This window comes from Macaca nemestrina, chromosome 10 (assembly GCF_043159975.1).
Source record: "Macaca nemestrina isolate mMacNem1 chromosome 10, mMacNem.hap1, whole genome shotgun sequence".
Lineage (NCBI taxonomy): Eukaryota > Metazoa > Chordata > Mammalia > Primates > Cercopithecidae > Macaca > Macaca nemestrina.
This window is the reverse complement of record NC_092134.1, coordinates 143016804-143041801: the sequence shown is the minus strand read 5'-3', so window position 1 is coordinate 143041801 and position 24998 is coordinate 143016804. Positions and strand designations below refer to the sequence as shown.

General features: G+C 41.0%; 1 protein-coding gene across 1 annotated transcript in view; it reads right to left on the bottom strand.

Moving 5' to 3' along the window:
• Window positions 1-24998, bottom strand: part of LOC105463806 (lysine demethylase 5A) — a 101012-nt gene that overhangs the window by 28616 nt on the left and 47398 nt on the right. The window contains exons 15-24 of the mRNA XM_011711127.3: window positions 22708-22889; window positions 22203-22327; window positions 21542-21692; window positions 19791-19905; window positions 16605-16960; window positions 11128-11266; window positions 7115-7294; window positions 5511-5672; window positions 2845-3396; window positions 2336-2479 (exon numbers count right to left, since the gene is read on the bottom strand). Coding sequence (XP_011709429.1) covers window positions 2336-2479; window positions 2845-3396; window positions 5511-5672; window positions 7115-7294; window positions 11128-11266; window positions 16605-16960; window positions 19791-19905; window positions 21542-21692; window positions 22203-22327; window positions 22708-22889 — 2106 coding nt within the window. The remainder of the gene's footprint in view (window positions 1-2335; window positions 2480-2844; window positions 3397-5510; window positions 5673-7114; window positions 7295-11127; window positions 11267-16604; window positions 16961-19790; window positions 19906-21541; window positions 21693-22202; window positions 22328-22707; window positions 22890-24998) is intronic.

Sequence of the window (24998 nt, the reverse complement as noted above, 5' to 3'; positions counted from 1 at the left end):
CAAATGCAAATAAACTGGCAAATAAAAGTTTTATTATACGATTATCACTTGCTCTGCGGGAAAATGCTCAACAGTACAGGCTTTTTTTTTTCATTCAAAGATATCAACATCAAAGTAAACTGGCAGGGTATAGCTCCGTGGCAGAGCATCTGACGGCAAAGTAAATTTGAACTTGAATTACCGTGCGTCTTGCCACCATTCTTCTCTTCTCAACTGTCAAATACATTACTAACACTAGAAAATCCATAATCTTATTTTTCTACCCTGCCAATACCTACTACCAAACAGACAGTAAGCTAAGATTCTCTCATAATTTCCTCCAAAAAAAGATGACTCCATCCAACCTTATCAAACTGCAGTTGTGATCCCTAGTCCTGAAAATCATCAATACTTGTGATGTTTTCATAGGTTACCAGTCTGCTTTCAAGCAAAGCCCATCATGTTAAGCAAATCTAGAGGAGGGGCTGATACTTAATGTGCTAGAAAGCAACCACCAAAAATATCAAAGGCCTCTAAGCAGGGTGAACAGGTGATTCCAGTATTCAAGGAAAAGGCGAATTATACGTGGCATGGGTTGCATTCCTTTTCAGCTGCTCCTAGTCACCCTATATACCACTTCGTAAACAAAGACAGTCATTAACTTCCAGATAACAACGTGCTTAAGAAGATTATCTGAATAGGCTAATTCAAGTTTCTACTGTTCTCAAGTCTTTAAGTCACATAACTGAAAATTCCCAAGTCACTTGGATCCATTTTTATCTTGAGAAAAAACATTTCCCAGTGGAAGAATCTACGAGCGTCTATGATGGATGGTTTTAATTTTACACCCTAGCAGTTTTAATGCTGATGAGGTTAATGAGCAGTACCAAGCTGATCTGCAAGCTGAAAAGACAAAAGACAGTGAAGGGGTAGTGACAGAATCTCCCCTTGTTCTTAGGAAGCAGCCTTTTGTATCAGAGTAGGAATTCCCAGGTTACAAGAATAGATTCTAAACAAAGCAACTAAGAATCATATAAAACAAACCAATGGATTGACTGTAATCTGGCAGGGTCTCTGACTAATCACGTTGTTATTACTAGGTTAAAAAGCAAAGGACTTGCACCTGACAAAAAGGGTGAACGAAAAGCCAACTGGATCCAACACAAAACAAACTTGTCAAAACCTTCTCTTCACCACCAGTAAGGTGTCATTACCAAAACAGTCACATTGATGGTAAATAATTTGTTGTATCTGCAACTGGAACTCAGCAAATTCTAACCTGGGCCTAAGTATTATATTACCCATCTCTGAATATTACTTTCTATCTGGCACCATCCAGACAAGAAAGCAGAGCAAAAGACTCACAGCCTAGCTGGAATGGAATTTTTTTTTTGAGGCAAGGTTTTGTTGCGCTACCCAGGCTGGAGGGCAGTGGTACAATCACAGCTCACTGCAGCCTTGACCTCCTAGGATCAAAGCAATCCTCCCACTTCAGCGTCCCAAGCAGCTGGGACTACAGGTGCATGCTACCACACCCAACTAACTTTTGTATTTTTTTGTAGAGATCGGGGGGTCTCGCTATGTTGCACAGGCTGGTCTCAAACTCCCGGACTCAAGTGATCCTCCCACCTTAGTCTCCCCTAAAGTGTCAAGTTTATAGGCATGAGCCACCACACCAAGCCTAGAATGGAATTCTTAAAACTTAACTGTATACAGACTTTAACTCAAAGAAAAAAATGTGAAAAACTGAAATTGGCCATGAAAGCTTTACATAATTTAATGCATTGTTTTTCTAGTTCCTCTAAGCCATAAGGGACTATAAGATGAGAAAAACATATACAGATTTTTAAATTCTATTTTTTTAAAATTGTTTCAGGTCTGGCGCGGTGGCTCACACCTGTAATCCCAGCACTTTGGGAGGCCGAGGCGGGCCGATCACTTCAGGTCAGGAGTTCAAGACCAGCCTGGCCAACATGATGAAACCCCATCTCTACTAAAAATACAAAAATTAGCCAGGCATGGTGGCATGCGCCTGTAATCCCAGCAACTTGGGAGGCTGAGCAACAAGAATTACTTAAACCCAGAAGGCAGAGGTTGCAGTGAACAGAGATCACGCCACTGCATTCCAGCCTGGCCGACAGAGGGAGACTCCATCTCAAAAAAAAAAAATTATTTCAGCAACCTGTAATTTTTTGAGTTTTGAAAAAATGCTATGACTAAAACCTCAGAAGAGATAAATGACTAGTTTTCTCTTTCACTTTCAGGCCTCAAACATCACTGTTCAATAGCTGCTTTTTTTTTTTTAAACAAACCCAATGATCAGGTATGTACCCACACAGCCTGTCCGTGTAACTACCTTCATGTCGTAACCATACGTCTCTCGAATGTCTTCATCAGAGTCTGTTTCTTCGTCATCATAGTCCATTGTTTGTCGAGGAGAAGAGGACACACTGCTCACCACCCGATTAAAAGCAGACTGCTGGAAACTAGGTAAGTGTCCCTAAACAACAAAGAATTCCAAGATGAACAGCAAGACATGAGAGACCAGCAGGGGAATTAATGTGTGCCTAAGATCACCAAAATGTAATGAATAAGCAAAGTGGCTAACAGAGTTCTTCAACAGTTAGTAGAAATCAAATTATTTGATGATGATGCCAAAGTCCACCTGAATGACATTCCCAGGAATAGTTCACTAAGTAGGCATCCAAAAAAAAGTATTATAGTATATGTTGAATGAGAATGCAATGGATAATTGCTGACAAGTTACTGTTATTTTCCTAATCAATTGATAAGACAGACTCGATTTACTATTTATACACTGACATATCCCATGAAATAGAAAAAGAATGTAAATCCTAAACTTGCCTGTAAGTCTGGATTGGCAGCTGCTTTTTGGAGTTCCGCACTGATGATCTTTTCCGTTTTTTCTCGAGCTGCCTGTTCCACCATACGCTGGCTCAACACCGACAGTTTGGCCAGGGCAGAGGAGAGTTCATCTGTGGCTAGAGCCTGCCGTGCTCTATCCTGCCAACTCATAGCACGTTCTGTCAAACACTGCAGGGCCTCTCCTTCAGGCAACCGTACGGGCAACTTCTGAAGGGACACCAGGAGTGACAGAATAGTCTCTAGCCTGGGCCTTCGAGACCGCATACAAAGAGGGCAAAGGAATTTTACTTCTTTAGCTTGCCAGTTGGATCCTTTCTTTTGGGAACTTGATTTAGGAAGAGGAACACAGCTGTTATGGAACCAGTCCTTGCAGAGTTCACACTGTAGCATAAACCCACTGGCTGTCTTGCGGCAAATGCAAAATTTTACTTCTTCTATGCGGTCCACCATTGCCATCTTGGCTAGGTTGGCTGCTCTGAGAGAATGCATGGCTTCAATCTCTTTTTGCTCCCGTTCTTTGAAAACTGCTACCTGTACAAGAAACACATTTAATTGAAGAGTCACTGCAATATACCCCCAAACTACCAAATTCTCAAGACCGTGGGATCTTTCTCCAAGCTATCAGTTATAAACAGTTTCCTAAAATTTGGGGCCCCTGGCAGTTTCCATGCAAACATTCCTCATCTGTGAAACGGGCAAAGTGCTATCACATTTGATCATGTACATCAGTGCAGTACTTTGGTCTCTTTTGTAGGGCGCAGTACAAAGATGGCATGCCTTGAAATCAAGCAACCTGGGTACAAAGCCTGGCTCTTGCACTTTTAGACTGTTAATATGGGGCACAAGTTTCCGAACCTCCATTTTCTGAAAAATGAGGATACTATCAACCGTTATTTTGCTGTTTCACAGATTAAATAAGGTAACATATGAAAGTGCCTAACCTGGTACCTTGCACAAGAAAAACACTCAATGAAGTATTAGTTTCCCATCCCCTCGTAATTCATTCCCTGGGGCAAGTCCTATACACATTAATTTATTTCTCTCTAGAAGGCCTCTTCATGTGTAAGTAGAGTAACAAAACTTGATCAATTGTAACAACAGAGTTTTATGAAACTCAATTTAACAAAGTAAATAAAGGCAAACAAATTTAATTATCAATACTGTCAGTGCATTTTCTTCTTGAACTACTGGCAGCTTTGAAACAATTTTGAAATAATTTCCAGTCCTACTTGTCTAGCAAGATTGACTTGTTACGCAGGCTCTCTAATCAGAAATCATTTTCATTGGCTTCAAAACAGAATCATTTGTAGGCAGAAAGAGCTGTATCATATGCAATTCCTTACTTTTATTGCCCAGATTCGTATTTATTTTCTATTTCCTCAGGATCCTAGTAATCTTAACACATTCCTCCTATCCTCCAAAAAAGCATAATTCTCATCAACTACAAATATTTTAACACTCATTAAGAGATGGAAATCTGTAGCCTGGTATAATTCTTTTAAAAAACACATAGTAATAAGAGTCATAAAATGTTTATATTAAATTCTAACCCAGTAATTACATTCCTAAGAGTCAAGTCTAGGAAATTTAAAAGAAGGAAAAGGCTATACAAAGAAGTTCATTTTATTACTTACAATAAGAAACTTAGTAACAGGCAAAATGTTCAAAATTAGAAAACTACAGCAGGTCCTCAAATAACATCTTTATGTTCAGTGTAATTTCATTATAACATTGATGACAAAAAATCAATTCCTGGCCAATGCCACTGTCACTCACTAACTTACCAAAAATTGGATAATTATCTAGTTTTTATTACTCTTTCTTAAATGTATGTTTAGCTCGAATCTTCTCAGTGTTTAATATCAGAAGTGTTTGGGGTCTTTATTTTAAAAGTCTGATGATGTTTTTGTGACCAGAAATATGCTGGTTAAAAAATAAGGAACTTGGCCGGGCGCGGTGGCTCAAGCCTGTAATACCAGCACTTTGGGAGGCCGAGACGGGCGGATCACAAGGTCAGGAGATCGAGACCATCCTGGCTAACATGGTGAAACCCCGTCTCTACTAAAAATACAAAAAACTAGCCGGGCGAGGTGGCGGGCGCCTGTAGTCCCAGCTACTCCGGAGGCTGAGGCAGGAGAATGGCGTGAACCCGGGAGGCGGAGCTTGCAGTGAGCTGAGACCCGGCCACTGCACTCCAGCCTGGGCGACAGAGCGAGACTCCGTCTCAAAAAAAATAAAAAATAAAAAATAAGGAACTTAACTCTTGTTTGTATCAGCCTGTAGTAAAACTGGGTTCATTATACATGGCTTCACCTAGAGTTGCAGTGCAAGAAGCTATTGATAATGTTAAGTGAGGACTTACTGTACTCAGCAGACTATGGACAACTTGATGGAACAGTAGACGACCATTAAAACAACAGTAAAGAACAGAGGTATGGAACAGACAATTGTGGGAAAAGAGCAGAATACTAAACTTTTTGTATATCTTGATTATAAATATTTACTTTTAATGTGAAATATGTATAACCGTAAAGCCAAAGTATATGAAAATAAAAAGTTAAAAACATAAAAACTGTGAGTCTGCTAACATCTTTACAGAATTGTGTATTCACCAAGCAAACTCAAGACGCTCGGTAACGTCTTACCACCACGGCTGTATCTCTGGTTTCCTCCAATCCCTCCTCCAGATCACTCAGAGGCTCGAGGTCCAGATCCTTTTCTTTTTCTTTTTCTATCAGTTCTTTTACTTTTTTCCTCCTATTTTTGCCACTCCCATATACACCAATGTCAGTCCGGGGGCTCAGCACCTACAAAAGTAAAACCACCATTATAAACTCTGGTTTTTAAAAAATCTTAGAAGTGAAAATAATAAAGGAACCATTTATTGACCATTCAACCGTGTCCGAGGCACTTTCTTAAGGACTTTATACACATGATCTAATTCATTCCTCACAACAACCCTATGTAGTAGGTATTAGTATCTACGTTTTATAAACAAGAGAAACTGAGGCTCAGAAAGGAAATAACTTGCCCAAGGACACAGGGTTAGCAATTAAGGAGTCCATTCTCAAACCTGAAAGGACCTTATTCCAAAGCCTTTGCTCTTAACTACTACGTTCAACTTCTCAAGATCAAAGGGACGATGAGTATACAAATTTGTGCTTCGGAGAAAAAAGATCATTCAACGATAGGCTGGACGTGGTGGTTCACACCTGTAATCCTAGCACTTTGGGAGACTGAGGAGGGCGGATCACTTGAGCTCAAAGGAGTTCGAGATCAGCCCAGGCAACATGACGAAACATCATCTCCACCAAAAATACAAAAAATTAGCCAGGCATGGTGGTGCATGCCTGTAGTCCCAGACACTTGGGAGGGTGAGGTGAAAGGATCACTTGAGCCCAGGAGGCGACAGCTGCAGTGGGCTGAGATCGCACCACTGCACTCCAGTCTGGGCAACAGGGCAAGACTCTGTCTCAAAAAAACAAAACAAAACAAAACTATTTCAATGACTAGTGTCCAATAACGAGCCAAGGCCAACTGCTTTTTCTAGGGACAGCACAAGATTAACTGGAAATGAATCTGCCTAAGGCTCCAGATTTCAAGTCACATCTGATACCACCCAGTAAGTCGCCATCTGATGCCGCCCAGTAAGTCGCCATCTGATGCCGCCCAGTAAGTCGCCATCTGATGCCGCCCAGTAAGTCGCCATCTGATGCCGCCCAGTAAGTCGCCATCTGATGCCGCCCAGTAAGTCGCCATCTGATGTCGCCCAGTAAGTCGCCATCTGATGTCGCCCAGTAAGTCGCCATCTGATGTCGCCCAGTAAGTCGCCATCTGATGTCGCCCAGTAAGTCGCCATCTGATGTCGCCCAGTAAGTCGCCATCTGATGTCGCCCAGTAAGTCGCCATCTGATGTCGCCCAGTAAGTCGCCATCTGATGTCGCCCAGTAAGTCGCCATCTGATGTCGCCCAGTAAGTCGCCATCTGATGTCGCCCAGGAAGTCGCCATCTGATGTCGCCCAGGAAGTCGCCATCTGATACCGCCCAGTAAGTCGCCATCTGATACCACCTAGTAAGAATCACTCATATAATGGTAATCAGATACACTGAAAACTATCACCCAGTAAGAATCACTTGTATAACGGTAATCAGATACACTGAAAACAACCCTCACCAATACTATTACCACTGAAATTACCAGCGGCTTATGAGAGTGCTGAAGTTCATGAGAGTGTTGAAGTTCAAGTACCTGTAACAACGTATGGCTAGAATTCTTCTTAAGAAAGGTCCGCCCAGTCCGTTCTCTCCATGCCCGTGCTGCTGCCACCTGAGATTCCACTTGCGGTAGTGCTTCAAGGCGCACAGGGATAGGGCGTCCTTTCGCAGACAAGCTCTCAAGCTGTTCCAAATAAGCGTAGTTGCTGCCACTCTGAAAAACCAAAGTCGATTCTCACAATTTGAGTTCTCTTATGGGGTCCGGCAATATACTGTTGAAAGACCTTACAAAGTTTAGTGTTAGTTCTTTTATTAAATACTATTCTTTGCATGGAATTCCATCTCTTGAATTCATATAACTTCCAATGTCCTATTTTTTAAAGTTTGTGTAAATTATTTTTTTAATGAACATGTCATCAATGATTTTATTTACTAATTAATGAGAGAATCAGCAGACATAAAAACCAGTTCAAAGGACAGTCTAAAGCACAGACATATATAAATGCATTAGCAGGCCAGGCGTGGTGGCTCACACTTGTAATCTCAGCACTTTGGGAGGCTGAGACAGGCAGATCACCTGAGGTCAGGAGCTCGAGACCAGCCTGGCCAACATGGTGAAACTCTGTCTCTACTGAAAATACAAAAATTAGCCAGGCGTGGTGGCGCATGCCTGTAATCCCAGCTACTCAAGAGGTTGAGGCAAGAGAACTGCTTGAACACGGGAGGCGGAGGTTGCAGTGAGCTGAGATCGTGTCACTGCACTCCAGCCTGGGCAACCCAGTGAGATTCTGTCTCAAAAATAGATAAATAAATAAATAAACAGGAATCAGAAAACGCATTTACTAATAGATAGAAATATATGCTTAATATAGAGGAAAACTGAATCATCTTTTTCTACAATGTGAAAATCAACTATACCATTCCATACAAATTTCACTGCCTTTCTATGGACATACCTCATTTGCATTGCTATCCTTTTCTTTCTAAACAACTGACAGGTGTAAAATAGGCTGGCCAAAGAAAATCTAAGGCACACACCCCTAGAATCAGATAATCCTGGAGAGTTCACTAGACAACATCCAATATTCCACTGAAAGGATACCTAGATATCTTTTTGCCAATTTCAAAGTCTTTCACAATTTTTCCAACAACTAAAAGCAGTATTTCAATTCTGGTAACCACCTCCATTTTAAGTTACACAAACAGAAATAAGAATAAATATTTTCCTTCCAAGTTCACAATGTTTCAACTTTCCATGTAATGAAATCATTATTGTTTACAGAACATCTATACTGTATTCCAATATAAGGATATTCCCCAAATATCAACAGATACATTTGCCTATAAACTCATTTTGAAAGATACACTGAACCATGGAGAAAAATAAATAGGCAAGAAGCCTATGACTTTTTGGCTGAGTGGAGTGGCTCATGCCTGTAATCCCAGCACTTTGGGAGGCTGAGGCAGGTGGACCACTTGAGGCCAGGAGTTTAAGACCAACCTGGTCAACATGGCAAAACCTTTTCTCTACTAAAAATACAAAAATTACCCAGGCACAGTGGTGCACACCTGTAATCCCAGCTACTTGGGAAGCTGAGGCACAAGAATAGCTTGAACCCAGGAGGAGGAGGAGGTTGCAGTGAGCTGAGATCCAGCCTGGGCAACAGAATGAGACTCTTGTCTCAAAAAAAAAAGAAAAAACCTATGCATTTTTAAAGGGGGTAAGGAAGTGGCTCTAGTCCTACAAGATATTAAAATGATATAATTAAACTACTACAATACCAAGATAGGACCAGATAACTAAATGGAATAGAAAACAAGCTCACATCAAGATATGATATTTACTATTATTCTTTCTCGTGCCCAATTATAGCCATTTGACTAGAGAACACCTTCTGGCTAAGCCTAGACATACGCTGCTCCCAGGCCACGCAGCCTAAAGAAAAGTCTGCCAAATAACAAAACCTGTCCACTTACTTAGAGCCTACAAGTCAGTATTCCCACTGAAGGGAAGAGCCTGGTAGAGAGACAGCCCTTTGAAATTACAGAGGAAACACATGACAGCTACCTACACTTGTTGACCTAGTCCTTCAATTATAAATAAAACAGCCAATTAAAGATTCTCAGACATGTGAAGACAACAACTACTGCCTGAGCCAGGTCAAAGACTCACCAAACATAGAAGCTGTCTGGATAAAAACAGAAATAATTCAAAAAAACAGAAACGAAACACTGGCAGCTAAGCAGGTCCCAGAAAAACTCAACAGAAAAGAAAGTAAAAGAGAAGTCATTAGAACTTGACACCCAGGCCAGGAACGGTGGCTCACACCTGTAATCCCAGCACTTTGGGAGGCCAAGGCGGGCAGATCACCTGAGGTGAGGAGTTCAAGACCAGCCTGGCCAACATGGTGAAACCCCATCTCTACTAAAAATACAAAAATTAGCTGGGCCTGGTGGCGCGTGCCTGTAATCCCAGCTACTTGAGAAGCTGGGGCAGGAGAATTGCTTGAACCCAGGAGGCAGAGGTTGCAGTGAGCCAAGATCGCACCACCACTGCACTCCAGCCTGAGCGACACGACGAGACTCTGTCTCGAAAAGCAAAAAATAGAACTTGACACCCAGAATATGTTCCTTTTGGGGGCAGCAGTTTAGTGGAAGTTGGTTTTCTGTTTGAGTACAGTTCTATAATTAAGAGTGTTTATATATTTAACAGTTAAGTGCTGCTTAACGGTTTTTATGATTCAAGTATACTTTTTTCTCTATCTAGCACTTACCTCATTCTGTTTTAAATTACAGATGTGTAAAATATGTCTCTCCAACTAGAAAATATGTATTTGGAAGACTCTAGTTTTATACCCTATTTTATACTGTAAGTCCTATTTTTACACCCTTCCCTTACATGCCTGCTCCCAAATACCTAGAATAGTAGCAAGAGTGCTGTGGTGCTCAGTACACTTAGTTTCATTTTCTTTTTCTGCCTCTAATTTTAAAAGTAATTCATTGTGGTGCTCAGTAAATGTTAATTTCATTTTCTTTTTCTGCCTCTAATTTTAAAAGCAATTCATTGTGGTGCTCAGTAAATGTTAATTTCATTTTCTTTTTCTGACTCTAATTTTAAAAGTAATTCATGCACATGGAAAAAAATTTGAAGAATACAGTAGGTAACAAATTCCCTATTGCTAAAGAGTTAAATAACTAATTCCATCATCTTTCATAGCAGGGAGTCAATAAAAACAAGCAATATTTAAGTAGGTAATAATTATTCTAAATTATAAAATCAGACAAAAGAGTAAGTGAACTGTACTAGAATTATTTTATAGATGCTCCTCAACTTACGACAGGGTTATGTCCCCATCGTAAGCTGAAAATGCATTTAATAAAATTAACATACCAAACACAGCTTAGCCTACCCTACCTTAAAGGTGCTCAGAACCCTTACATCGGCATGACTGACTGGGAGCTGTGGCTCAATGCTGCTGCCCAGCATCGTGAGAGAGTGTCACACCACACATTGCTAGCCTGGCAAAAGTTCAAAATTCAAAATTCGAAACACACTTTCTACTCAATGCATATCACTTTCGCACCATCAAAAAGTCAAAAAGTCACAAGTCGATCTAAGTTAGGGATCGTTTGAATTAAGATTATTCTATTCTAAAGAATTAATAGTTTAAAAGATTAGGCCAGGCGCGGTGGCTCACGCCTGTAATCCCAGCACTTTGGGAGGCCGAGACGGGCGGATCACAAGGTCAGGAGATCGAGACCATCCTGGCTAACACGGTGAAACCCCGTCTCTACTAAAAATTACAAAAAATTAGCCGGGCGTGGTGGCGGGCGCCTGCAGTCCCAGCTACTCGGGAGGCTGAGGTGGGAGAATTGCTTGAACCTGGGAGGTGGAGGCTGCAGTGAGCCAAGATGGTGCCACTGCACTCCAGCCTGGGTGAGAGAGAGAGACTCTGTCTCAAAAAAAAAAAAAAAAAAAAAAAAAAAAAGATTAATCCGTGAAACAGGCATTACCTGATAGGTGGGATAATCCAAAAGCCTTCTTACCTGAATAGCTTCCACTTTAGCTGTCCATTCTCGAGCCTTTTGTAAGGCTTCTTTCAAGGACAACACATTGGGTAGAAAGGCTGGAATGTTCTTGGCTTCATTCACAATGCTTTCTAAACTTGCCACACTGTGCCGTGGTCTAAAAGAACAATAAAACAGAGTAGGAGGCATGAGAAATCAACATTTAAATAATATTTCAGAATGTTAGGTAACTTTCATTTACATGATTTCACTGAATTCTTACCACAATCCTACAAGGGAGGCAAAGCAGCTAGTATCTTTCTTTTCCATCTTATACATAAGAAAATGTATAAACATAAGTTTACAATAAAATAAAACATAAATTTTTTATGGATAAGAAAACTTTTTTTTTTTTTTTTGAGATGCAGTCTCGCTCTGTCGCCCAGGCTGGAGTGCAGAGTGCAGTGGCAGGATCTCGGCTCACTGCAAGCTCCGCCTCCTGGGTTCCCCCCATTCTCCTGCCTCAGCCTCCCGAGTAGCTGGGACAAGAGGCGCCCGCCACCACGCCCGGCTAAGGATAAGAAAACTTTAACTCAAAGAGAAGTTATTTTCCTCAGTCATTTAGCGTAATAAACGACACATGTGAAATACTGATTCAGAATGAGGGTCAGATCCATGATCCTTTCACTATACTAGACTACCTCTATTCTACTTCTCTACAGTAACTGAAATTGTCAGAGATGCACATTTGATAGCAATGTAGAAAACAAGAGACTAGAAATCCATTAATGTTGACAAGGTACATTTACTTAAACCACATTCATTAACATTAGTTACACAAAGATGAATAAAGCATAGACCTTATCCTCAACGAATCGCAATGCAAGATAAGAATTATGCTTCTACGGGGAACTAAAACCAAATTACTATAAACTCACTGTTATAGGAGGCAGTGATTAATTCTGCCCCGGAAAGCTGAGAAAGGCTTTGAAGTAGGCCTTACATTAGTATGATTCTGTCAAAACGAAAAGTTAAAGAAGTTAAGGAAACCAGGAACACAATGAACAAAGGCATGGAAAAACACTGAAAAAGCAGCTCATAGTTCAGCTTGCAATTAGGGTGTGATGTGGAGAACTGGAGGCAGGGAACGGGTGGAAAAGAGTGGGACGGGAAGAGGGAATTTGGCAGGAAGAGAGATGCGGAGTCCTGAGAGCCATGGACTTCATCAGGTAAAGCAACGGGAAGCTGCTGAGGTGGAAATCGTTCATCATCCACGAATCCTACTGTGTGTTAGGCACCGTTCTAGGTACTGGAAACTGCTCATGAGCAAGAATGACAGTCCTTGCCTCATGAAACCTTTACTTATTTTTTGAGTCTCGCTGTCACCCAGGCTGAAGTGCAATGGCGCAATCTCAGCTCACTACAACCTCTGCCTCCTAGGTTCAAACGATTCTCATGCCTCAGCCTCCCAAGCAGCTGGGACTACAGGCATGAGCCACCTTGCCCAGCTAATTTTTTGTATTTTTAGTGGAGACAGGGTTTCACCATGTTGGCCAGGCTGGTCTCGAACTTCTGGGCTCAAGCAATCCACCCTCCTCGGCCTCCCAAAATGCTGGGATTACAGATGTGAGCCACTGTGCCCAGCCTCATGAAGCTTTTTAATTTTATGAAGATTATTAATAAGGAGTTTATGATGCACTGTGAGAACTGTAATGATAAATGAAAGTAAAGGTGCTATTGGAATACATAGTAGGAGAACCTAATCGACCTGGTGGGTAAAGACGACTTCCCAAAAGTGATGTCTAAGCTTTCTCATCCTTTCTGAATAAGGCTTAATCAGGAAAGCTGGGGCCAGGGGCAGGGTAGGGTTGGCAGTGGTACACCACAGGAGATGGGCTGAAAATAAGAGTGCTCTACAGGAGAATAAAATACACATGCACAAAGATGCAGAGAAAGAACGTAGATGTTTGAGGAACTGGGAAGAAAATCACAATGTTTGGAACACAGGATACAAGAGAAGAATGGCAAGAGATAAGACTAGATATATAATTAAGCAAGAGGCTAGATGACAGATGGCCTTATAAATCAGGTTAGAGAATTTGGACTTCATCCTGAGGGCAACAGAAAACTAGAGAAGGATTTCAGTAAGGGAGTGAAAGTGACACCTGTGTGTTAACAAAGCACTAGTGGCAGTAGAGAGAACGAATCAGAGAGGGGTAAGGCCAGACAGAACCTGCTGCTGTGATCTAGGCTAGCTATGACAGCAGCCTGAGTGGAATGAGAGAAAAAGAAGGAATAATCCTACAAGATTCTTTTCAAAACAGCAGACAGAATGATATATCCAAAGTACTAAGGCAAAATAACTGTCAACCAGTAATTTTACACCTAATGCAAAAAAGTCCTTCAAGCGTGAGGGTAAAAGGCTGGGCACAGTGGCTCAAGCCTGTAATCCCAGCACTGTGGGTGGCCGGGGCGGGCGGATTGCTTGAGGTCAGGAGCTCGAGACAAGCCTGGCCAACATGGCGAAACCCCGTCTCCACAAAAAATTAAAAAATTAGCTGGGCATGGTGGGCACGCACCTATAATCCCAGCTACTCGGGAGGCTGAGGCATGAGAATAGATTGAGCCTTGGGCAGTGGAGGTTGCCATGAGCCAAAATGGCACCACTGCACACCCCAGCCTGGGCAACAAAGCAAGTCTCTGTCGCAAAAAAGGTGGGGAGGGGATTTGAAAAAGAATGAGTATAACATAAATCCATGTGCAGACTTAAAAAAAAAAAGAATGAAAGTGAGAAGCACTGGGGAAATATAATCAGCACAACTGAGTTTGAGGATAAAGAAGAAGGGAGGAGTCAAAGCTAAACCAAAGTACCTGCCGTTCTAATGAGTGAAAGGTGGTATCATTTAAAGAATACAGAAACAAAGGAGGCGGATATGGGAAGACATTAATGAGTCCAATTTTGGATACAGGGAATTTCAGGTATCTGTGAGACATCCCCTGGAATTATCTAACAGGCAGATGATATTTATGAAAGAAATCTATATTATAAATGAAGATTTAGGAGTTACTCAGTATAAAGAAGGCAAACGGAGCCAAGAAATTAAATTTCCAGAGAGACTGTACAGAGTGAGAAAAGAAAGGTATCTATGCCAGAATCTCGAGGAAAACCATTATTTTAGATGTAGAGAGAAGGCCAAAGGCAAAGAAAGAATCTCAAGAAAATAATGGTAAGTAGTTAACAACCAATACTAAGAGATCAAGAAGATTAAGGATGTGTTTCAGAAAGATAATTCTGACAGAAATTAGAAAAGAGTCTAACTCCCACTATTTCCACCAACCACAGAATCCTCTATTTCTTTACCAGTTTTACTTTTTTCATGACACTAATTATTTGGAATTCATTCATCTCTCTCTCTCTCTCTCTACTAGAACGGTAGCTCCATGAAAGCAGAGATCTTTGTGTGTCTTGTTCACTACTGTCTACACAGCATTTAGAAATAGTACCTGGCATGGAGTAGGTTCTCCATCAATACTTACCGAACTCAAATATCAAGGTAAAATGTAAGAGGACTACAACCAGGTCAGTGACAATGAATTTGAAAGAGAGATATGAAAGACATTTTGGAGACAAAATCATCAGGACCTGGTGACTGACTAAATATAGGAGACTGGGAAAACAAAGTGTTTAACTATTATTACCAACAAAATTTCATTTGGTAGCCGACTACCAGTTGTATCAGGTGTTATCAAAATCATAGTTTTACATTCCAAAGTTATTTAGCTTTGTCCACTTAATATGTTCCCACCTCCTGGAACTGTCATTAATCTGAAGACACTGAGTAATATGAAGAGTTCAAATAGGAAAAGCAACGAACACATTTTAGCACGTATTCTGCACGTCATCTGGATAGCAAAATACCCAGTGCACATAGAGGCTTCTCAGAGCTGTGCTCATTAAATCACCTGAAGATTTTCTCATCGAAATGCATCCAAAGTTCAGTGGCGGCAAAGTAGATAAGTACAGAGATACTGAAATCCAGTGGAAGATGCTTTAAATTTCAGTTGTGTCGCTCAGTAACTACGTGATCGCTCTATGCACCCCAGTTTCCTCATCCTCACAAGAGAAATTATATAAATATTAATCTTAGCTGCTAGAGAAATGCTTTCACAAAGAACACCACCATTAATTATCACCCAAATTTGCTGACATACAGTCAGATATAAACACTTTATTTAAATCTCATTAACTAAGTCCAATGGGGTGCTGATGCTAATACAGCCACTCAACATTCTCCTCCTGCCTGATTCTCATCTCCCAATACTTTTCAGCATAAATCCTCCACTCCAGGGAAACCCACTTATTTTCTGTCACTTGAACACACCCTAAATATTCCTTAAACTCAGTTTCTGACATTTCTCTTACCTTCCTTCCACTTCAATCCTACTCATTCCTCAAGGCTCTACCTAAGTTATTTTTCTCTGAAGCTTCTCTATTGACCACCCAAGCTCACCATGATCCTCCCCCTCTGAATCCCTGTAACATTTTTCCATACCTTTCGGTTAACATTAATAACATACTACAATGGGCTTTATACTTCTTACTTCCTAACTACAATATCACTAAGTATAGGCTCTAAACAAAACACGACTTTGTATAACCAGAAGTACCTAACAAAGTACTCTGCACAATAGTTTGCACATATTTGAAACTGTCCACATGTAGCCCCATTTGATAACTTAGCAATTGGCCAGGGAAGGCACAAAACATTTAATTAAATATTTAATGTCATCACAATAAACCAGTTGTTGGAACCAGACACAGGAGAACCCACTCCCTAGCACTGCCAATCCATTTGTGGGTCCAGACACAATGAGGGGTGAAGAAGGTGTGGACTGTGGGCATTCCTGCCCAGCAAGAAACTCTCCAGCTTGCCTGTACCCACTGCCACCGACCTGCACCTCTCCAGGAGCTGCCTGCCAAAGCAGGGAGAGAGGAGAATCTCCCCGTTTCCTTCAGGCCCCGGATCATCAGGAAATGCCTTTCCCACCTACACAACTTAACTAATGCTACTTACACATTAAAATCCTAAAGGCAAAAAAAAAAAAAAAACAAGCCATTTCATGAAATAAGCCTTTTTTTTTTTTTTTTTTTTTTTTTTTGAGACGGAGTCTCGCTCTGTCACCCAGGCTGGAGTGCAGTGGCCGGATCTCAGCTCACTGCAAGCTCCGCCTCCCGGGTTCACGCCATTCTCCTGCCTCAGCCTCCCGAGTAGCTGGGACTACAGGCGCCCACAACCGCGCCCGGCTAATTTTTTGTATTTTTAGTAGAGACGGGGTTTCACCGTGGTCTCCATCTCCTGACCTTGTGATCCGCCCGCCTCGGCCTCCCAAAGTGCCGGGATTACAGGCGTGAGCCACCGCGCCCGGCCTATGAAATAAGCCTTTTAAGCTCCTTCTTCCCATTCTACCTTCTGACTTAGTCATTAAAGAGGCAACAGTCACCAAAATGTGTTCACCTTGCCTGTAGGCAGACCTTAGCCTTTTCTTCCCATCGTTCAGAGACTGTAAGGAGCTCCTGTAGTTCAGCCATTGCTTTCTCCACAGCATGGTGGGGTGCCAACCCTACCCCAGAGTCTATCAGTTTCTTCATGACATCCAAAGTGACTTGCTGTGGATCTGATAAGGTCAGTCTTACTTCGTCCAACCACCGAGCCTGTTGCAGCTCTTGCTTCAGTCGTGGTAATTCAGGGAGTTCCACATACAGACTAGAGCCCATATCTATCAACATTTGGAGTTTGGAAGAATCTGGGGTTTCATCCATCATGGCCTCCTGAGCACGTTCATGAAACTCTTCCACATCATCTAGCAGATTCTGAAAAGGTCAAAAGAAACAAAAATTCGAAAAACAAATTTAAAAGATACAAAAGAGTATGAACTAGACATAGTCAAGGCACACTATCAATTCTAGACTCTTATAATATCTCACCATCATAACACCAAATATTCAGATATGATAGTTAAATAAATATGCTTTTGTGTAATTACTTCTAGCTATACTCCTACTTTTAAAATATAGTTGATTCATTCAATAAATATTCAATGACTGCTGATTTAGATGCAGGCACTTTTCCAGGCACACAGTATTAAAGAAGACATAAAAAGTCCTTGTCTTCAGAGAACATACTTTTTTTATTTTTTTTGAGACGGAGTCTCGCTCTGTCTCCCAGGCTGGAGTGCAGTGGCACGATCTCAACTCACTGCAAGCTCTGCCTCCCGGGTTCACGCCATTCTCCTGCCTCAGCCTCCCGAGTAGCTGGGACTACAGGTGTCCGCCACCACGCCCGGCTAATTTTTCGTATTTTCAGTAGAGACAAGGTTTCACCGTGTTAGCCAGGATGGTCTCAATCTTCTGACCTCATGATCCACTCGCCTCAGCCTCCCAAAGTGCTGGCATTACAGGCGAGAGCCACCGTGCCCGGCCCAGAGAACATACATTCTAATGCAGGTGACCAGACAGTGAACACACGAATAAAATGTTTCAGTTAGTGTCAAGTGCTCTGAAAATAGGGCAGCACAACAGAGAATGACCAGAGCGGGCAGAGGCATATTACTTACAATGTCATGGTAGTCACAGAAGGCAAACTGAAACTAAATTGAGGGTTGGGGAGGAACTACAAGAGGGTCTGAAGGAAGAACAGTTAGGGCAGGGTAAATAATAATTGCAAACGCTTTTAAAGAAGAATGAGCTTGGTGTGTTGCTACAAGTGGATGGAGAAATGTGGTTAAAAAATAAGCAGAGGTCAGACTACACAGTATCTTCTAGGTTACAATGAGTTTGAATTTCATTCAAATGGCTTTGGGGAACCACTGGAGAATTTTAACCACACAGAAGTGATGTGATTTGATTTCAAGTTTAGATTATCATTCTGGTTACCAAACAAAAAATAAAATGTCAGACGAGCAGAAGAAGAGAAAGCAGCTGAAAGCCTGTTGCAGTAATCCAAGGGGCACATTCCAGTGGTGTAGAGCATAGTTTAGGCAACGGAGAGGACAATAAATGGTTTGCTTTGGGATATATTTTGGAGGTAACAGCAGCCAGCACTTGTTTAAATACTGAACACGGGTATAAGGGAAATAAAGAAATCAAGGAGTTTGATTCATTTGGTTCATTAAAAGGCTTAAGGCCAGGTGTGGTGGCTCATGTCTGTAATCCCAGCACTTTGGGAGGCCAAAGCAAGTGGATTGCTTGAGCTCAGCAGTTTTGAGACCAGCCTGGGCAAAATGGTGAAACCTCGTCTCTACAAAACATTCAAAAATTAGCCAGGTGTGGTGGTGTGCACCTGTAGTACCAGCAACTCAGGAGGCTGAGGTGGGAGGACTGCTTGCGTCTGGGAAGCAGAAGTTACAGTGAGCTGAGACCACACCACTGTACTGCAGCCTGGGTGACAGAGCCAGACCCTGTCTCAAAAAAAAAAAGCAAAGTAAAAAAGGCTTTAATATGCCTTTTAGTCCACCAAAAGGAAATCCAGAGTACACACGTGGACATACAAGTCTGTAGGGAAAAAGGCATCCGGGGCTGGAGATGTGGGATTGAATCAACAGGATACAGGTGATATTTAATGTCACTGGGCAAATAAGGTATCAGAAGTGGGGGCACCTGAAGAAAGGGCCGAGACTCCTCATATACTCCAACACTTGAGAAGCCAAGTCAAAGAGAAACAAGCAGCAAGGAAGACTTAAGAGAAGAACTGCCAATGAGCTAAGAAAAAACCCAGAAAGTGTGGTGTCACAGAGGCTAAAGAACAGCATTCAAGAAAGAGTAGGCAGCTATCAAAATGCTCTTATGAAATGGAATAAGACAAGAATACAACTGACCCTAGATTTCACAAGTTGATAACCTTGATAAAAACTATAAAAACTATTTTAGGCCGGGCACAGTGGCTCATGCCTATAATCCCAGCACTTTGGGAGGCCGAGGCGGGTGGATCACCTGAGGTCAGGAGTTTGAAACCAGACTGCCAACATGGCGAAACCCCGTCTCTACTAAAAATACAAAAATTAACTGGGCATAGTGGCCCATTCCTGTAATCCCACCTACTCGGGAGGATCACTTGAACCCAGGAGGCGGAGCTTGCAGTGAGCCGAGATCGCGCCACTGCACTCCAGCCTGGGCGACAGAGCAAGACTCCCTTCTCAAAAACAAAAACAAAAAACACTGTTTTAGACCTCTACCCACCCCCAAAACACAAAAACACCCCAAACTATCAAAAGATCATTAACTATGGAGATTAATATATTTGATACATACTTTTAAGATTTTACATATTCATTAAGCCATCAGGGTGCTGGTAATTTCAGAGCTCTGCATTTTTTAAAGCTCATGTATTAATAACACTGATACATGCAGATTATTTTAACTAATTTCTTGCATCTCAATTACATCTATGTTAAATGGGTGTTCTGAACTAAAATTAATATAGAAAAAAATAATTCTTTATCAGCCTTACAGAATTTTAAATGGGGAATAACGGCTAAGAACAAAACCAAAAAACTGCCTATTAAAGAACCTCAAATAGCAGCATATAGTGAGAGAAAAAAAAAATTAGAGCAAAAAACTAGTTTAGATATACCATTCTGTGAAACCCAGAACAGTAGACTCTGTCACAAAGGACATTACCCAAAAAAAGGATGTCATACTCCACCTTCACTTGCCGAGCTTGGCTGATGACACACGGAAGACTAAAAAGTTGTTGGACAAAGGCCTTCAATTCTTCCACTGTCAGTTTGGTCCGAGTCCTCCCACTATCTGGGCTCTGTCTGATGTGAAATAATATTGAGATATAAGTAAGAAAAAATCAGTCATTCTGATATCAAAAGGGCTCCTAGTCTATTCAGAATTCAAACCTAAGCAATCCTAGAATCCCAGTGTTTGAGGGATTACACTGCAATGGTGACCACTTCAAAACAGTTTTTAAGTTCTTCAGTTAATGACTCAAAGATTCAACTCTCCAAGTTACAGTTCCTTCGATCTACAAGTATTAAACATTTCAAACATTACATAAATTCCTCATAGTTGGAATATTAAGTTCATTGATAAAACTTAACCCTGGGCCGGGCGTGGTGGCTCACGCCTGTAATCCCAGCACTTTGGGAGGCCGAGGTGGGCGGATCACAAGGTCAGGAGATCGAGACCATGGTGAAACCCCGTCTCTACTAAAAATAGAAAAAATTAGCCGGGCGCAGGGGCGGGCGCCTGTAGTCCCAGCTACTCGGGAGGCTGAGGCAGGAGAATGGCGTGAACCCGGGAGGCGGAGCTTGCAGTGAGCCGAGATTGCGCCACTGCACTCCAGCTTGGGCGACAGAGCGAGACTCCGTCTCAAAAAAAAAAAAAAAAAAAAAAAAAACTTAACCCTGTATCTCAAGAAGGTTAAAATGTGAAAGAAGAGCCTTTAACCTGCCTTAGGTTACAATGAATCCTCTGAAAGTGTTCCAAAATTTGTGTGTATATGATTTTTCTAAGAGGATTCCTAAACTTTTACCAGGTTCTCCAAGTGGGGTCACTGGCCCAATGACAAGCTAAGAGCCGTTGATCAATGTCTCTAAGAAAAGTTATCTAACAAAATGGTAAATAAAAAATTTACAAAGTAATTTAAAAACCCAGTATGAATTGCTATAGAAAAGCCATTCAGACAGAAGAAATGTGCTGGAATTACACCACCACATTTAAATACCACAGAAAATTTAATACTTAGGAATTACATCATACCAAGGGTGCATACTTCTATGCTTCTTAACAACCTCCTCTGCATCCATCAAGGTTACCCTTTGCTGCCACCTGCCTTCAGCCTATAGTTTCCATTTATTCATTTACAAATATTTATTGCACAACTATGTGCCAGGCATTGTTTTAAGCACAAGAAATATGACAATGAAAAAAAAATTCCTGATATTCTAGTCTTGTGTACATTCTAGTGGGGGATGGGGAAGAGAAGACAGATAATAAATAAAATAAGTAGATTAGTATATTAGCAGGTGATAACGCTAGGAGAAAAACAAAGCATGAAAAAGGGTAAGAGGACTGTAATTTTATAAAGGCTTGTGAGAAAAGCCCTCGCCAACAAAGTGACATTTGAAAACAAAGGCTTAAAAGAGGCAGGTCACGGAACAAGCCACCTGGATACGGTGGGAAGGGAACTCCGAGCAGAGTAAAGAGAGAGCATGAAGTCCTACGCAGAAACGTGCCTGTATGTATGAAGAACGGCAAGAGAAAGAACTGCAGGCCGGAGCAAGAAAGAAGGGAGAATAGTAGGAGATAAAACTGGAGCATCACTGGGAGCGAGAGACATGGCCACAAGAGGTCCAAGACAATGTAGGGCTTCGCAGGCCAGACAAAGATTTGGTTTTTACTCTGAAAGAAAGAGGACAACGATAATTAAACTCGTCTTAGGTTTACCTGTGTTTCTGCTTTTTGCTCAGAAGCAGCTGAGCCACAGAAGCACAGGTCTCAGCTTCTTTTACAGCATCCCTGAGTTTTCGAAAGAGATCGTTCTCTGGGTATTTCCTATCCTCAGCATCTTCCAGCATTACTCGCAATTCAATCAAATCTGTAAAAATAAATAAAGAGCCATATACAATGACCACAGACACAAAAAGCCATTCTAAAATCTTCACCAACCTCACTCAAGTGAGTCCCCAACCTACTAGTAGAAACATAAAATTAGTAGAAACAAACAGCTGTGAAAATCTCACCAACACAATAAAAGCTAACAACCAGGTGCTCATTTATAATCCTTATAGACAGTTTCTCTCAGGTAAATAAATTTCTCTTTCCAAAGAAGCCTTCAGTGTTAGTCTTACTGGTAATAGTGGGTTCCCAACATATATAATAAATTTACTGCAAGTTAGATGTCCGGCCCATTTTTAGTCAGTTTTTTCATTTCAAAGAAGATTCTCAAATAGAAAATTAAGTCTATATTCAACCAACCCATTAATCTCAAATCTCATAGGAAGCCTAGGATTTTTCTTTTACGGAAAGAAAAAACGTAAATCTAAACAAAGCCTCTTTTAAAGTGACAATCAATTCAGCACATGTATACGAAAGAAGGAAATTTAACCTTTTTTGTGGTTGAAGTTAGCAGACAATGCTTCTGTAACACGACTGACCCACGTGTCATAGGACTGCGCCCTGACTTTTACGCCATAAAGCAGAGAAGGGAGGTCTTCTAATGGGTAGCGGTATCTACAAAAAGAAAACACAAACACACAGAGAAATAAAAATCTCAAAAACCAACAATAACTTAAAAATAAAGTTTTAGTATAATCGGCTTAAGGAGAATACAATGGCCAAGGGAATGGGATCTTCGTTCACATGAAGAGAAAAATCAAACCAGCCCACCGTTTTTAATGCAAGGAGACAAGGAACATGTGAAATCAACTGATAAACTAATTTCAGCTGCCAAGTTTAGGGCCAACTTTAAAGGACTGGTCTTCAAGCCTAGAAGTAGACAGAGAAGTTGAGAAGTCCAGAGTAAAGAGTAAAGGAAGGGAGTAAGTAAAAATAACATTAAGACTTGGTTTTAAAAAAAGGTCATGGAAGTTTTACAAAACACTTTTGGATACCTAAGACATTTCTTCTGCATGGGGCAGGGGCACAGATCAGTTGGATGGTAGAGACACACAAGCCGCTCAGGATTACAGGAACATGTGAGAGCAGAGAGAAAACACGTGGTTCTGCATGCTGAACACTGTCGCTCATCATCAGGAACAAGTTCAAACACTTCTTCTTCTGACATCAGGACACCCTGAAATATAATTTATTGCACTAGATCAAGTCTTTCTAGTCTTTAAAACATCAAAAAACTTAAGTTACTACATTTTTTTCCACAGACAAATCTCTGACTTAAAGGCATAAACATGAAAGGTACAATGGCACAACATCGAAATACTTCCTAAAAGTAATCATCGCTGTTTTTCAATGCGCAAGATTAAAGTTTGGTATCTAAGGATGCACATTTGAACGACAAAACTATAAAGAAATGTGGGCTGGGTGCAGTGGCTCATGGCTATAATCCCAGCACTTTAGGAGGCTGAGGTGGAAGGATTGCTTGAAGCCAGGGATTTGAGGCCAGCCAGGGCAACAAAGTCAGCATCCCTATAAAAACATGTTTAAACATTACCCAGGCATGGTGGTGCATGCCTGCAATCCCAGCTACTCAGGAGGCTAAGGAGGGAAGATCATTTGAGGCCAGGCTGCAGTGAGCTATGATAGTACTGCTGCACTCCAACCCCAGCCGACACAGCAAGACCCTGTCTCTAAAAAAAAGAAACGTGATTACCACAAAAGTCAAGACAGTTTTTTGACAGAAGGGAAGAAAATTGTAATTGGGAGGCATTCTGGGGGTGGCTGGCTCCAAACTCCCAATTATATCCTTGAGCAAAATAAATTAGTAATCTATTATCCAAAAGTAACAGTGACATATACAAACATATGTAAGGACAAAGAAGTATAAAGTAAATTGTGCAAATCAAAATCATCAAAAAGAAAGTTAAGACAAATTCAGTATGCCAAGAATATGAGAGTGGGCAGGGTGCAGTGGGTCACGCCTGTAATCCCAGCACTCTGGGAGGCTAAGCCGGGCCAATCACCTGAGGTCAGGAGTTTGAGAACAGCCTGGCCAATATGGTGACACTTCGTCTCTACTAAAAATACAAAAATTAGCCGGGCGTGGTGATGCATGCCTGTAGTCCCAGCTACTCAGGAGGCTGAGGCAGGAGAATCACTTGAGCCTAGGAGGTGAAGGTTGCAGTGAGCTGAGATTGCACCACTGCACTCCAGCCTGGGTGACAGACCAAGACTCCGTCTCAAAAAAAAAAAAAAAAAAAAAAAAAAAAAAAATATATATATATATATATATATATATAAAAGAGCATACAAAGTGCATTTTACCAAAGACCGCCATTTATTATATAACTTTACAGTTTCTGCTTACTTGATGGAGTAAGTTACTCGGAAACACAATTCTGCAAGAAGAGCAAACTCTCTTCATTTAAACAAGGTGGGAACCTGATAATTTATTCACTAGCATGCACAATTCTGGTTTTTCATCATACATTGTTTTTGATACTAGTTTAATTTAGATGTCTGCTGGCCATATTCTCCTATCTTTCCATTTTCTCATATTGGCATTTAGTGTTTTCTTTAAAAATTATTTTAACATAAAAACAGTTTCAAAATGCACTGCACATACTTCTTAGTTTATAAGAATTTAGCTTCAGAACAACTAGCAATGCTGCTCTCAAGGGAATGCTAAGGTGGCAACTGAGAAAGTTCTGGCTGCTTTAAGAAATTTTATACAGTTTCCCGAAGTGTACTCCAAGGATCACAGATCCTAAAAGATACTCTGGGGAAAATAATTTTTTTTTGTTCCAGGTGTGGAGGCTCACACCTATAATCTCAGCACTTTGGGAGGCTGAGGTGGGAGGACTACTTGAGCCAACAAGTTCAAGACCAGCCTGGGCAACATAGGAAGACAATGTCTCTACAAAAAAAAAAAAAACAAGGAAAAACTTTTTTTTGGAAAATGCTATGGATTATATCCCTCCTACTTCACAGATAACAATGAACACCAGCATATTCAAGAATCAGAAGTTCTGCAGTAAGGATCTCATTTATCTTTCTTTTTGGCCTATATATGTTTTTATTAATTTTTACCGTTAATTTTCCTATACCTTTTAAGTAATTTTAAAATCCTGAAAACTGGAAAAATATATATTTCACATTATTTTAGGTCCCCCTATTTTTTGTACCCAAACTAGAATTCATTGTTCTGTTACTTTTCCAGTCTTAAATGAAGCTAACATCAATATTTTAAATATATCCATTTACCTTTTCTTAGCCTGCCATTTTCCAA